General features: G+C 49.1%; 1 protein-coding gene across 1 annotated transcript; it reads right to left on the bottom strand.

Moving 5' to 3' along the window:
- Window positions 1-1,390: 1,390 nt before the first annotated feature.
- LOC123062363 (leucine-rich repeat protein 1) lies at window positions 1,391-5,489 on the bottom strand. The gene is made up of 6 exons (XM_044485830.1): window positions 5,159-5,489; window positions 4,005-4,076; window positions 2,951-3,094; window positions 2,664-2,735; window positions 2,506-2,577; window positions 1,391-1,731 (listed from the first exon to the last, which is right to left on the bottom strand). Exons 1-6 carry the CDS (start codon window positions 5,362-5,364, stop codon window positions 1,662-1,664), a joined length of 636 nt encoding a protein of 211 aa, XP_044341765.1. The 5' UTR covers window positions 5,365-5,489; the 3' UTR covers window positions 1,391-1,661.
- Window positions 5,490-14,759: the final 9,270 nt, after the last annotated feature.

The following is a 14,759-nucleotide window of genomic DNA, read 5'->3' as shown; positions in this document are numbered from 1 at the left end:
GACTACCAAAGCCCGAGCCGCGACCAAAGCTCCTCTCGAAGCCATCATCGTTGCCAAACAGAAATCCACGCCCCCGAAATGGCCGCCTCAGCAAACTACGCGGCGAAGATGCCGCAAACCACGCGGCGAAGATGCCGCCATCCACTGGTCTTCAGGTTGTGGCCGGCTCCGAGACGATGCCCCCAAGGAGGAAGAAGACGTGAAGGCGCCTTCATCGCCCGATCCTGAAGACCTGAGGTTTCTCTCCGAAGTCAAGGCCGCGGGGAGGGAGGAGGAGCACCACACAATAGCAACACTTCCAAGAAAGAGCACGACGCCCACGGACGTCGCCGTCGCCCGATCCGGCAAAGGCCGGACACAGGATTTCTCTCGGAGATGCTCAACCACCACTTGTCCGCATCAACGCAACCAACAAACCCCATCCTGCCAAGGCCAACCTCGCACTGGTCGTGGGATCCCACGACCCACCACGCCCAGACGCGCGCACCACCCCCCAGCCGAAGCCGCTTCCACCAAATCCGGGGCCGCCGCCCCGGCAGCCTCCACCATGCCGCCAGCCACGCCGGGCTAGCAAGCCGTCCAGCACCGCAGCACCAGGCAAGGAGGGGGCCCGCCACCCCACCCCATCTCACCGAGCAGAGTTGCCAGGCCGAAACCCAAGCACATCTGCCACAGCCACAATAGCAGCAGGGGCGGCGCCGCCGAAGAGCCAGGAGCCTCCGGCCGCAGCCCCAACCGCCGGATCCATGCTGCCAAGAGCCGCCAGAGCACCTCCACCATCCGGATCCACTCCGTCAGATCGGGGCCCGCCGCCCCATCGAGCCGCCCGAGCCCCGCTGCCACCGCCGAGCCGCCGAACCACTGCAGGTCGCCAAGCCGCAGCAGGACCACCGCCTCCACGCCAGGGCACAAGGCTGCTCGCCGACGCCAGCCGCTGCCCAACGCCACGAGATCCCCATCCTGCAGCGCCCGCCAGCGCGAGAGGAGACCCCGCCACCGCCCACTCCGCACGAGCTTTGCCCGCGGGAGGCACCGGCGACGGCGAGGGGGCGGAGGGGATCAAGGGGCCGAGCGCCTCGGTGGCTAGGGTCGCCGCCCGTGCCGCCCCTGGGGCCGGAGCGACGCGGGGGCAAAGCCCGAGAGACCTTCACTTACTTTCCCTTTGGTTGGCATGTTATGTTGGCACCGCTATAAGAATTTAATTTGATTTGATATATACTTCAGGTCAGAAAAGAGGTTGGAAGTCTGCCAGCTACTCTTTGCTTGGACATCTCACACCAATGTCATATCAGCCCTACATCAGTTATCCACCAGCTAGAATGCTACTCGTAGATCTAATTGATGTATTGCACGAGCAAGCAAGCAAAAAGTGCCATTGCCATAATAGAGATGAGTAGATGACAATACCATTTGAGTCGTGACACATAGGCAATCTTATGTTTTACATTCACAGGCAGAAAGCATCGTTCTGCTACACAACATACAACAACTCAACTTCCCTGCTGAGAGCAAGGCACACATGACACATGGCATGACAGCGCTATGTAGGGAGGAACATTACAAAGTGGCAAACTGCGGACCTAACAATCTATATCACCCCGATCTCCGGTAAACCTTGTACGCCCGTTACTTCCTAGCATTTTCCACCTTCCCGTAGCCGTTTAGCAGTTGGTTTCATATACAGCCAGGCCTTGTAGCTCTGGGCCTTCCAAGCGTGGGTTCCTCTCGAAGCTGCACATAAAACAGAACGCCCACACTTGTCAACAAATGGCTCGACAAACGGAACAATGTAATGGTGGTGAGAACATGAACTGGAAAGTGGAGGCTGAATACAAATAAAAAATGCATCATTATAGAAGGAAAACATAATGGTTGAGAGTACGAGGCTACGGCATTATGTTCCCACTAGGCTAAAAAAGTTATCCATGTCCTTTGGTTCTCTAAACATATCGAATACTGAAAAGAGAACTGACAGAAAGGGATGAAAAAGAAAACACTAGGGCGACAAAGGAAGTGCTTGGAATGGGTCAACTAAACTATGCTCGAATCCACAGCAGCACAAATTGGTGATAAAAAGCCTCTCATTCCTGCACTCAAGCGTTTGGATGATGCCCTTCCAGAATGATAAGATTATACCCTTCCATATCAGAAACAGTGACTACCCAACCCACAAAAAAAGAAAGAAATACCCACCTTATCACGGAAACGGTCAGCCAAATTAATTTTGCAAATAAAGAAGCATCCAAACATAGATGTGTAACTAAAGAAGTGTGAGGAGCCGACGAGAAAATGCATGTGATTTTAGGATCCACATATTGGCCGGTCAAATAATCACAGGAGTGATTTAATTTGCTTTCACAAGTATTGGTTAAGAGACACACATCCTAAAATTAAAGGCAGAATCTCTTATATTCTTTGAAGTTCTCATTAGTTTGAAACTTCTATTATGGGCATATCTTGAAAATCTCCATGTCGCAGCACATTAAAAAAGGCAAGCAGACTTACTTGCTGAGAGGAATGTGCTCAAATGGTCCAGTCGTGGGAATTGTTCCACACAGATTATTACCAGAAATATCACTGTAAAACAATGAAGCCAAAATTATCACAAGGCAAATTCACGTGGAGCCAACTGCACTCGGCATTGGAAGTGAAACTGTACTTACACAACTTTGAGGCTAGATATTCCAGCCAGCTCCCTTGGAATTGGTCCAGTCAAACGATTGCCGTTGAGCCGCCTATAAAAGCACAACCGTATGTTAAGCATAAAATACAGAACTATAGTATTACATCTGTACATAGCACCTACAAACGGATATCCTAGCACAACCCGGCACCATTAGAACAATACAGAATGTTCATCTTCAGCATAATCAGCAATAAATCCGCATTCAGTTGCTAATATGTGATAACTATTTCATATGTAGAGAGTATTTCAAGGCATGAAACTTACAAGAATACAAGGGACTTTAACTTCCCAAGTGTTGGAGGTATAGTCCCTGAAACATTGTTCTTGTACAAGTCCAAGCTAATTAGGTTCTTCAAATCACCAAGTTCCGACGGGATCGTTCCTTCAATATTATTTTTGTAAAGTTCCCTGTTGCAACACTAATAGTCAATACAACTTCTTTGCATTGAGATGAATAATCAGTAATATTGAACACTAAACAGGAATTTTGATACATCAGGCCTAAACATCATCAAAACAAACTCTAAAGAAATAGAACATAAACAAAATGCACCAACAACAACAATGGAAATGAATCCCACACAGCAGTTGAAAATAGGATAATGTGCATTAGGTATTCAGTTACACAACGTACTGAAAAGGTTCTGGAGGACATCGATGAAGGACAGAAAATAGCATCATATCTACTTGTTTAACCTAAGAAGACATGTGATGGTTGTATAATACTATAATGGAAGCCTTGGTTAGCTCCTTTTATATCTGAATATCTTTAAGATCTCTTTATCATCATAGCAGGTTAATCCATGTCCCTAATATTCATTTTTTGCTTTCAAGTTCCGCTACAAACTCAGGATTCCATTAGCTTAATTAGCATAGGTTGTAGTACTGTAAAGCTACTATATTATGTGAAACGGCTTAATACATAGGATTTAAACTGAAAAAAGAACCAATCTAAATTATAAGTTGGAAGTTCAAACAAATTTACACCTGGAGGCTGGAACATATGCCATTCTAAATCACATGATGCAGGTTAAAACTGTCTCTTGTAGGATATATCCCATCTATGGAGAAGCGCACATGATTTGGTAGTTACAAGAGCCACATCTCAGACCAAATAACAAATCAATCAGCACTAAGTTGATGTTTTGCAAATTGCAACTTACATGGAACACATCATCTACTTCAATGGATATAACATATTTTGCAGATGATGGAACTTATGTGTAAACAGTTGTGAACAAAAATAGTACAGTAGGTTTGAGCTTACTACTGAGAGAAACTAGCAATAAGAACCAAATCACGTGAAAGAAGAACTTACAGGTATTGCAAATGCTCCAATTTACCAAGCTCGGGCACCAGATGACCAGATAAGTTCAAATTACCAAGATCTCTGTAAGAGGGGGTATTTGAACAGAACAATCAGATGAAGATATTCTTGTAAAATTTTGATCTCATATGCAAATACAAGAAATCATCAATAGCTTTTCTCCAAAAAAAGAAGAATAATTTGCATGTACGCACTTTTCATATATACAGCAAAGAAATATGTTACTCTCTCCGATCCATATCAATTGCCGCTGATTTGGTACTGTACAACTTTGTACTAAATCAGCGACAACTAATATGGTACTAAATCAACAATAATTAATATGGTACTAAATCAGCGACAATTAATATGAATCGGAGGGAGTATAGTGAATCAGCGACTATTTTTAAAAACTAAGAGTTATTGTTTGGAAAGATATGGCATGCAGAAAAAAATGTAAAAAAAATAAGCAGCTTTGCTAAAGCACATCTAGATGTGCTCTAAGTATTGCACATCTAAGTCCTATGTCATTGATTTTACGCTAAGATTCGTGCGAGCATTTTCTTTTACATTTTTTCCTTTTCTTTCTAGTTTGATTGAGTCACTTAGATGTGCAATAACTAGAGCACATGTAGATGCACACCTAGACAGAAATTCAGGCATACAATGTTTCATCCGAAATCCCAAGGAACACTGGCAAGCACTAGGCAGTGAAAATTCATGGAGAACACAAGCAACACCAACTATCCCAGCACAGTAACTTATTTTCTCCGCCCTTTTTTACTTTATTTCCCTTTTTTCAGTCTAAAGGGTTTAACTTCTCCAGTCTTGGGAAACTTGAACCTTATTGCCCCAAGCAACAAAACAGACTTGAGAACACTTGCTCAAACAGATTAATTTCCAATCAGACTCTTGTTTTGATTCACGCAGGACCATACCCACTCTTCGTCGCCAACAATAATCCACCAGACTAAATCCTCAATTACGCAGATGCGCCTAACACTAGTCTGTCCTGCCGGGAACAAATTATAGCTAGGAATCAACACATCCGCTGCAAAATCGCTTGCTCTCCAAAGACGCGGGCCTGGCGGGCCTGGCTATCAGAATCCCCATCCCCATACACAAACAGAAACGAAAGGGCGAGCAAGAGAGGGGAGCTCACGCACAGGCGGGTGACGCGGTTGTCGCGGTCGCAGGTGACGTGGAACCAGGTGCAGGGGTTGACGAGGGTGGGGTCCCAGCTCTGCAGCACGCCGCCGGGGTCCCGCAGGCTGCGGCGCAGCGCCGAGAGCGCGTCGCCCTCGGAGTTGGCCCCCGCCAGCGCGACCGCGAGCGCCGCGACGAGGGCCAGGCCCAGGGCTCCGGCCGCCATGGGGAGATCCGCCGCCGGATCTGGACGCGGTTGGTCTTGGGTGGCCGCTCGCACGCGGGTGGGGAAAGGGGGAAGAGGATGGAAGCAGCGATGTGTCTGCCCCGATCCAGTGCGGCTGCTGCCGACGCCTCCCGCTTTTGTATTGCTCGGCGTGTGCGGTGGTAAAAGTCAGTGGCAGGAGTAGTGGAGCGGCCGGGCCGGACCGAGTTCGGTGGGTTGGGTCGGGCTCGTGGGCCATGCTCGCGAGTGGAAAGCCAGCGAGGAATTCGTTGACTTCAGTCAGTCTTGTGCTAGGCTGTTCTCTGTCTCTTTTTTTTTTGCCTTTTCTTTTCGTACTCTTCTAGGCTGCTATAGGTGTGAATCTTCTCGATTCCAAGGGGAAAAAACCGCCTGAAGTCCTGAACCTGATTGGCCGGAACCGAGCTTCTTCGCTAAGCCAGTTATTTAGTCCTGCGGTGACGGAGATGTGCTAAACAAAGAGACCCCGGTTGTGTTAGCCCTCGGCTGCTTTCATTTCATCCTAGCGTCGTTTTAAAATCCCCTTCCCAGTCTTTGTCTCTGTAGGTTGAAGATGTAGAAAGTAGAAACATATTCGGTCATTTTACTACATGCGTATCATACTTTTTCTTGGCTCCAATTCCTTTGCACTAGTTTACACACTGCTGCATTTCCACTACTATGAAAAGGAAAGCGACAAGAGCTGAGAAGATTCCATGTCACGCACTGGCGCGTGTGTGGTGGCATCGACATGTCCACGTCATGGTCCACTCGCTGGTTTCGCGGGGTTTGCTTCCTCGCTTTTCTACACGCCTTGCCATCCGCCTCCGACAGGCACGACGGGCTCGAGACTTGACGGCCTCTGCTTTTCCGTTTTCCTATTGTAGTCGTTGCCGCTGCTTCCGCATACGGCATACCCGGCCTTTGTGAAGCGGTTTCCGTCTATCTTTGATTCGGAGCACCGCTGTGTGGACAAATCGAGTGTTCGGCCTAACTTCGGAACCTTGGAAAGGCTCTGAATAGCGAATTCAGAAACACCGCTGCATAAAGTGCACTAAAAATAAAGAAAGGCTATTGAGCAATTTTTGGTGGTTAAACTTTAATCTAGTTTAGTAACAGGATGAGTATGCTAGGGGCATCTCCAACACTGACCCGCAAATTTCCTTCCACATCCGTTTGCGGACAAGGGATCAGTCCAGGGACACGGATGCGGGAGCTGGCCATCCAACGGAACCGCATACATTTCAAACATTATTTCAACTAACCGGACAAACGACGGTTTTTTATATAAACCGGAACACATTCGTTATAATTAGGACATTTTTCATTAAAAAGCGGCCAGACTCTAAACCTATCCTACGGTGGCGCTCGCCGTTCACTTTTTTTATATTCCGCATCGACGACCACGTCCTTCATCTGCCATCTCCATTAGCGGCGGCGGGTACAAGGCCCGTGAAGTGGAGGTGTGGTCTCTAACGAGGAAGAACAAAACATGCAAGACGGACCGACCCACTTGGGACACAATACCCTACAGCCTCCCATACCCTACTCATCCTCAAGGAAGTCTGCAACATGTCCGTCGCCGGCGCCGGTGGATGTGAGGTCGATCATGGATGTGGACAGGCCGTCACTGTCCACTTGCCACATGCATCTCCAAAAGTTGGACGATGACATGTAGGATGCGCAGCCGGCGTCACCGTGACCATGGCGGCCACGACCTCGTCGCTTGCACGCTCGTGGTACATTTGGCCCTTCGCCAACCGGTGTTGCTCGAGCATGAACAAATTGTACCTCTGCTCCTCAGGCGCCTTCTGGAACGCCGACAAAGGAGCCGGTATAGACTGCTCCTCCTCCACCATGTCGGCGTCGTAGTGCACATGCGCCTGCTACATGGTCTAGCCGGCATGCACGGTTGCGAGGTCTGACATCATGTCGTCATCAGAGCCCTTAGGGGCGTCGCCGGAGACTCAGGCAAGTTGGTTGGCATGTCGTGCTCCATCCGCCAGGCGCAACGGGTCTACCAGGCGGCTGCAAGGGCGGTCATCTCGTGCTTCTGCTCCGATGATAGGCTCTCCCCCATCACGCTAGAGCTTGCGGACATGGTGGATGCGGTGCAAGGAAGGAGGATGTGCAGCAAAAGTGTTGTGGTGTGGAGTTTAGTCGGGTGTGGCCGCCTTTAAACAGAGGATTTCGGTGAGATCAAGCATCGGGTGCGTCGATGTGTGGCGCCAGAGTTGGTTCCTCGGCCGGCGGGCTTGCTTAATGGTGGCATACGGATGAACGGGCATTAGATAGGCATGGTAGATATCTGTTTCGTCCGTGTAGTAAAGGTCTCTCTGGCATTGAACAGGCACGAACACCGGGGATGCGACGCAGGCGGCGATCTCGCATGGTGCGCCACTTCAATGCCAGCACGAGTGAAAGGTCGCGTCCGCTCTCGGCTGGCATTATTGTAGAGCGGTCGTTCTACAGCAACATGAATGCGGGCAGCTGGCGCATGGCGGAAATGCACACGTGCAAGGGAGTAGGTTTTGGGTGGATCAGGGTAACCATGATCGGACGTGGCAACGGTCCGAACACCCGCAAAGGCCCCTCTAGTTTGTCTTCAGTTTGCGAAAAAAAAACACTTCCAGACCGTCTAGCGGATTGATATATCATCGTGTCGAATGGCAAAACACGTTCGAATTGTACGGTCCAGATGGATGCAGGCGGTTTGAGGATAGGTGTTGAATATGCCCTAACTAAACATATCAGGTAAGACAAACTAGACACATCTAGCATCACGCACGAATCAAAAGCACGTGTCAAGAGGCAGATCGACATGACATACAAGTTCATCTAAAACTCTGTCATGATGGTGAAGGTGGCATGGCCGTCCATTATAGAGGAAGTACTTGAAGGAGAAGCTCGGTCGTGGATGTAGTCGAGTAGAACTGAATAGTCACGTTAAGATGCTCCTTGGAGCATCTCCAGCCGTTGGTCTTTCAGGAGGGGCTAAAAATCACTCTTTGAGGATGCATCGGTGCTAAATCGTGCACTGAGGGCGTAATGTCCCCCCAGTCGCGGCGTTCACGTTTTTTTGAAAAAGTCAAATACGACGCAAACACGACTTAAATTTAACGCAAACATCGGCGAATTCATTTAAATTTAAACATATTTTACAAAAAAAACTAGCACGACTGCCCCCGCCGTCTCCATCGCCGCTCCTCGCCGTCTACCTCGCCGCTCGCCGCCCACCGCCCGCCTTTGCAGTTCTACATGCCGAGAAAGCGGTAGAACCGCGTGTAGTCGCCGTCGCCGTCGCCGTCGTCGTCATCGTCTCCGCCGCCGCCGTCCCTGCTGCATCCCTTCCCCGGTTGGCGCGGCGGGTTGGACGGTCTGGGTGCGTCGTCGTCGTCGTCATTGTCGAGGACCACGACGCCGTGCTCATCCTCGCGCCCACGCTTGCGGGCGGCGATCTCCTCCAGGGCCCGGGTCTGCCGGGTCATCTCCGTCCGGAGGTAGTCGTCGCGCGCCCACCGCAGGGCATCCTCGTCGGAGAAGCCGCGTCGGGCTATCTCCTCGTACTCCGCGGGGAGGCCGGGCTCCAGCTTGGGCTCGACGAGGACGAAGCGACCGGTGGGGGGGGGGAGTCGCCGATGCGGACGCCGGAGCTGCGGGTGCGCGCGCTGAAAGGCGTGTCCTAGGACTCCGGCTTGACGGGACGGAGGCAGGGAGAGCCCGACGAGCAGCCGGACGAGGAGGAGGACGCCCCGGGCCGCTCCATGCGCCTCGGCGTCCAGGAGCTTCCACGGCGGCGTGAGAAGAACGGGGGAGCGGGGTACTCGAGGCGCGGCGTGTTGCCGCCCTCGATGTACTCGAGGACGGCCTCCAACGTGCGGCCGGGCACGCCTCACCACCGGCGCCGGCCCTCGGAGTTGAGCCTACCGAAGGGCACGACGCTGTTGGTGGCCTCGAGCTGCTCGGCGTGACGGCGGCGGAAGTAGGGCTCCCAGAGCGGGCTGTCGGGGACGTACCGTGGCCCCTCCCTCGCCGCCCACGGCAGGGACGCGCGGATACGTGTGATATCCGCACGCCGCGCCGCCCCGGTGGGTGGTGGTGGCACCGGCACGCCGCCGGCGCTGATCCTCCAAGCCCCGGGCACCCGCATGTCCGGCGGGACCGGGTACTCGGCCTCGAAAAGGAGGCGAGGCTCATCCTCATGAAGATGGCGGCGTCCGAAGCTATTTGCCGCCGCGCCGTCGCCTGGAAAGCGCTCGACCATTCTTCTGAACTGGAGACGGCGAGAGGAGGAAGGGGGAGAAATGGGCGCGTCGGCGGTGGAGTATCTGTGCGTGCCTCCGGCGCGCTGGTGGTCGGCTTATATAGGCGAAGGCGCCGCGTGGTAGGCTTGGCCGGCGCGTTATGCGTGGCTTGATGGCGTGGCGGCCGAGGGGACGCGTGTCGCCCGACCTTCACTGCGCTGCCCGTGAGTCATCAATGAAGGCTGACCGGTGCGGCAGCGCGCGCAGCGCGCAGTTTTGGCATTGATTCGCCGCGGGAAACGAGGCGATAAGGACGACGAAGCGGCGAGAAGTGAGTCGAGTCGCTGACGCGGCTGGCCCGCGGCTCTTCGCGCCAAAGACGATTTGCCCGGCGCCGTCGAACGACTCCAACGTGCCGGGTTCGGATTGAGTTCGCTGGCGCCAATTTTGACCCGAGTTGGCGAAAACTGGGTCTTTGGGGACGTGATTGGGCCGATTTTTTGACGCCAACGGTCGAAAAATCACCTAGAAAATTTTCTTAAGGCGCGGCTGGAGATGCTCTTGGAAACCTTATCGCCTTTAATCCGGGGCAGGTTCGCGGGACGTGGTTTTGAAGTCTTGCTCTCTTGTATAGTTGTGCATGTAGCGCGTGAGATGGATTGCGTGAAGCAGCACAACACAGAAAACTTGTCAAATACTATGTGAGAGTTAGATGTAAGGTGAGTGTTCCCTCTTACTCTGCCTAAGCATTCCATAGATACCCTCTCAGCAGGGAGAGGACACGTGGGACCAGATAAAACACAAAATGCCACGTATTACAAGAAAAACCTAGAAGCAGGCAACGTGTCGTCAACACGCTCGAGCACTAACACGTACACCTAGAGCTTCAGCAATGCTTAGTCGAGCAGAAATTAGTTCTCCCGACAAGTTGTGTACCATTACCTCAAACTGATTCACAGGATGTTTTTGTTGCATGGCGTGGTAATATGAGGCGAGAGTATAGTGTGTGATCGTTTAAAGGATCAAGAGGTCGACTAGAGGGAGTAAATATGATACTACTACAAATTTAAGCTTAACTTCTAATTTAAGACAATTCAAATAAAATAAGTTTTCTGGATGTGCAACGACATGAAAACAACATATATGACAAGCAAGCTCAAAGCTAACCACATGTGGTATCAAACATTGCTGAATGCTACCGAGGGAAGCATGGGCACATTATTCATGAAATTCAGATGAGGGCAATCGAGTTTCAGCTATGCTCTTTTTTGTGAAGGAGGAGCATCAAGTATCAAGGCACATAGCGTCACTAAGTATGCGCTTAGTCTCCTCTTGATAGGGCGCCATTTGTGGCTCCTACAACCCCTGACCTCAACTGTATTCCTTTAAGAGCAGCTCCAACAGTTTCTCTAAAATCTTTTCCTAAAAGTGGTTTTTTGGCTTTCTTGTAAAAGTTAAGGAAAGTTTTTTTGAAACCAATTTTTGTCAGTTCCCCTAATCTTCTCTAAATGCATTTTTATTTCATTTTTAATAAAAATAAATAATTGCTAAGGCCCGCCAGTCAGTGAAACCGGCGGGCGGTGCGATGGGCGGCGGTGGGCGACGGCGACAGGGCGTGGTGGCGGTGGGTGCGAGCGGCGGCGCGGGCGTGGCGGTGTCATCAATGGCGACGCGTCCGACATGGTAGCGCGGCGGTGTTCCGGCACGGGCGACGATGCTCTGGCAAGGCTCCGATGGCGGTCATCTTTCTTTAAAAATAATAAAAAAGGTCATCTTTATGAAAATCAACAGGAAAATGATCTTTTTCAAGGATCCTCTAAAGCTAAAGCTAGTTTACGAAATTGTTGGAGAGGTTCTTTGTGTCCCAACCTCCTGTGAACGACGGTTATTTTAGAGATAGAGGAGCTATTAAAGCTGCTCTAAATATTAAACAATAAAGAAAGTTTGTGTTTATCCTATAAAAGCATAGGAGGTCCCGCACTCACCTACACCGCCCTTGCTGTGGGCGGCCCAGTGCCATTGGAGCGACCGCTCTGTAGCATTGGGAATCGGTAGTGTTTTATTTCTTTCTATTTTTCTTTTGTTTTTTCAAGGATCAGTTTTTCATTTTTCATTTTATTTTGTTTTTTATATACAATATTTTTTTGATACTAAACATAAAAAACAATGTAGCCTTTTATTTAGAGAACTTTTCGATTTATTCATCAATCATGGTAGTACAAAGAAAACTGGAGGTAATAAAAACTACAACCAGTTCTATAGACCACCTACTGACGACTAGAAGGACTGGAGCGAGCCGAAGACGTGCTACCATCATCGCCCCTCCCTCATTGAAGCCGAACAAATTTTATTGTAATAGACAGTCGGAAAGTCGTCATGCTAAGGCCTCAAAGGACCGGCACACCAGAGCAGGAACCATCGCCGACGAAGAGAGTCGTAGATCAGAAAGATCAAATTTGTAACCATGCAACGAAGATGGACACAAAATGGATCCAAATAGATCCACCGAATACCAACACCGATCGAATCCCGCAAGATCTGACGGAGACACACCTCCACACGTCCTCCGATGACGCTATTCGCACCATCGAAACGGGAATCGAATGTGGGAGACATTATTTCTACTGAAGGACATCGCCATCGCCAAGGGCCGGCCCTGAGGGGGATAGGAGGGCGGCTGCCCCGGGCCCTGCCGAGGTATGTAGGTAGGCTAGGCCTATGGCCCATAGCAGACGCGCGCAGGGAGCAGTCGATCGCCTGATCCCAGCAATTGATTCATTTTCTCTGAAAAGCTAGCGAGCCAGGGAGCGAGCGATTCCGATTTCCTTCGCATAAAAAAGTGAGCGATCACGTAATAAAAAGGAAAAGAAAAGGAGCGATCAACGCTCGATCCGACTCTGACGGTTCACTTCCTATCCATCACGCAGACGCAGGCCTATGCCGCCGACGCCCGACGCCATACATGTATTCTAGCCTCGCCCTCGTCCCCTGGTAATTGCCTACTAATCTGATTATGTCCGCCGCCAATTTCAATTCCGGGGCCCCCATCGTCAACAACCCTTTAGCCTTAGCTCAATTTCTCTTCTCTCAATCCTCTGCAGACTCTAGGCGCTGCGCTGCTGCCGTGCTGTATAGGCAGACAAGGCACACTGAAATTCGACAATCAGGATGAATTGAGGTATATTCATATAATATTGATACAATAATTTCTTTCGTTGCATAGGTGGCACCGCTCAATGATTTATACAACAAACTGTTTTGTTTTCACCATTGTGTGTGTTATCATGAGGTCCTGTAACATCCCAAAATTCTAAATTTTGAAATTTTATATTAAATAGATAGTTTTGTTTGATTGTTGTGTGATTGATTGACTGAAAGTGAGTGAATTCGAAACTTTTGAAAGTTAAATGAGAGGGAATAAAAAGACTTTCTCAAACTTTCATTTTTTGTATTTATGATCTCCATGAATTCAAATTCTTTTCATCACAAAACCCTAGAGAGAAGATGACATGACTTCTTTCATTTAAATAAATGAAAAGGGTTTCAAAAATATTTGAATTTTATTTGGAAATATTTTCCAATTCAGAAACTTTATGCAACTGAATTATTTTCACGAGAGAAGATAAAATGACTTCTTCAAAACATATGAAATATGAGTTGGGAGTTTAAAAGAATCAAATTTAAGGTCCCTTTGAAAATCATTTGCAATTTGGAGTTATTTAGGTTTTATTCAAATTATTTTCCTCCAAAAATAAATTATATGGACAATAGGGTAAAATGATTCCCTACATCAAAAAATTGGCGCGAAATAAATTTGAACTAATTTTGGTATTTTTTAAAAATGATTTTTATTGGATTTTATTAGAGCTCTAGCACTTTTGCTTTATTTAAATTTGTGTGTACTTTATTTGATGCTAGAAAAATGATCATGTTGTAGAAAATATTTTTCTAATTTTTTTGATATATTATATGCCTATATAATATTTTTATTTTCTTTTGTTTTTTTCTTGTCTGTGTTAAAAAAACTTTCCCCGCCACCGATTGGGCCAGCCGCGGCCCGACAGCAGCCGCGGCCCAGCCCAGCCAACGTGCCGCCGCCTTCCTCCTCCCGAGCGGGAGACCGGCCGCCGCACGCCTCGTCGCCGCGCCGTGCCCGACCCGGCCACCTCCCGCCGCCTTGCCCCTCACGCAAGCCGCGCCTCCTCTTCCCTCCTATAAAGCCGCCGCCACACTCGCCGGAACCTACTCCACTAGCCGCTCCTGCGCCGTTCCGACGCCGAACTCGAGCGCCACCACCACCATCAGTTTCGGCACCGCGCGCCGCTCCTCCCCGATTACTCCGCCGCCGTCGCCGACCCCGGATTTGCCTCCGTGCTCACAGCCGCCGCCGCCGCCGTCGTCTCCCTCATCGCCGATGACTTCCACCGCCGCGGTATGCCCCGGAGCACCCCCGACCGTCCGACCTTGATCCTACGGTTAGGACTAGATCGCGTTTTTTTAAACGGTATTCGTTTAATAGTGAGCGTTCACTAGTTACGCCTCTGGAGCGGACGTGTTCATAGTTTAGGGTTCAGTAGTGAACGTTCGTTGTTTAGATCTTTCTTTTTTTCGTCAGGGACCTATCCGTGAATATTTTATTTACAAATTAGCCCCTAGTTTTCAAATGATCGCTACTTTTTACTCGCTTGTCTAAATTCAACGAAACCAACGCCCACTTCTTCGTTATGATCCTCTCTATCCAGTAAAACAACTTAAACATGTTTTTGAAATTTTTAAAATTTGAATTCAAACATATTTGTATTTGAACTTCGTTTGATCGTAACTTGAGTTTTATAACTCCGTTTGAGTTGATTCTTTTTGCAAATTGAAGCGCTTGACCTAAACTTTCTGATAAGGCCAAATTCACCCAAATTTGGTACTATTAGAAATTGTTTTATGTTGCAAGAGTTATTTACTTGGTTTTTGATGTTTTCCAAATTGTCTTCTTCGTTCTTCCCGATCTTTTGAGTGATTGCTTATGTGTGGTTACAATTGCTTGCTTACGATAGATTGACCGGAGTGTGACGAGTAGAACTATCAAGAGTTATGAGTGTGAATCATCTTCATCAACAGTACATGAAAGTTCACACTTTGATCATACTCTTCATACCCAGT

The sequence above is a fragment of the Triticum aestivum genome, chromosome 3A, assembly GCF_018294505.1.
Source record: "Triticum aestivum cultivar Chinese Spring chromosome 3A, IWGSC CS RefSeq v2.1, whole genome shotgun sequence".
Classification (NCBI taxonomy): Eukaryota; Viridiplantae; Streptophyta; class Magnoliopsida; order Poales; family Poaceae; genus Triticum; species Triticum aestivum.
This window is presented reverse-complemented; position numbering and strand designations above follow the sequence as displayed.

What these genes read in the sequence shown, in the direction of transcription:
- LOC123062363 (XM_044485830.1), bottom strand. Translation starts at nt 5,364, where the DNA reads ATGGCGGCCGGAGCCCTGGGCCTGGCCCTCGTCGCGGCGCTCGCGGTC. An exon ending in ATATCTAGCCTCAAAGTTGT is followed by an intron (nt 2,578 to 2,663) that starts GTAAGTACAGTT and finishes ATTGTTTTACAG; the next exon opens with TGATATTTCTGGTAATAATC. An exon ending in GAGCACATTCCTCTCAGCAA is followed by an intron (nt 1,732 to 2,505) that starts GTAAGTCTGCTT and finishes TTTTATGTGCAG; the next exon opens with CTTCGAGAGGAACCCACGCT.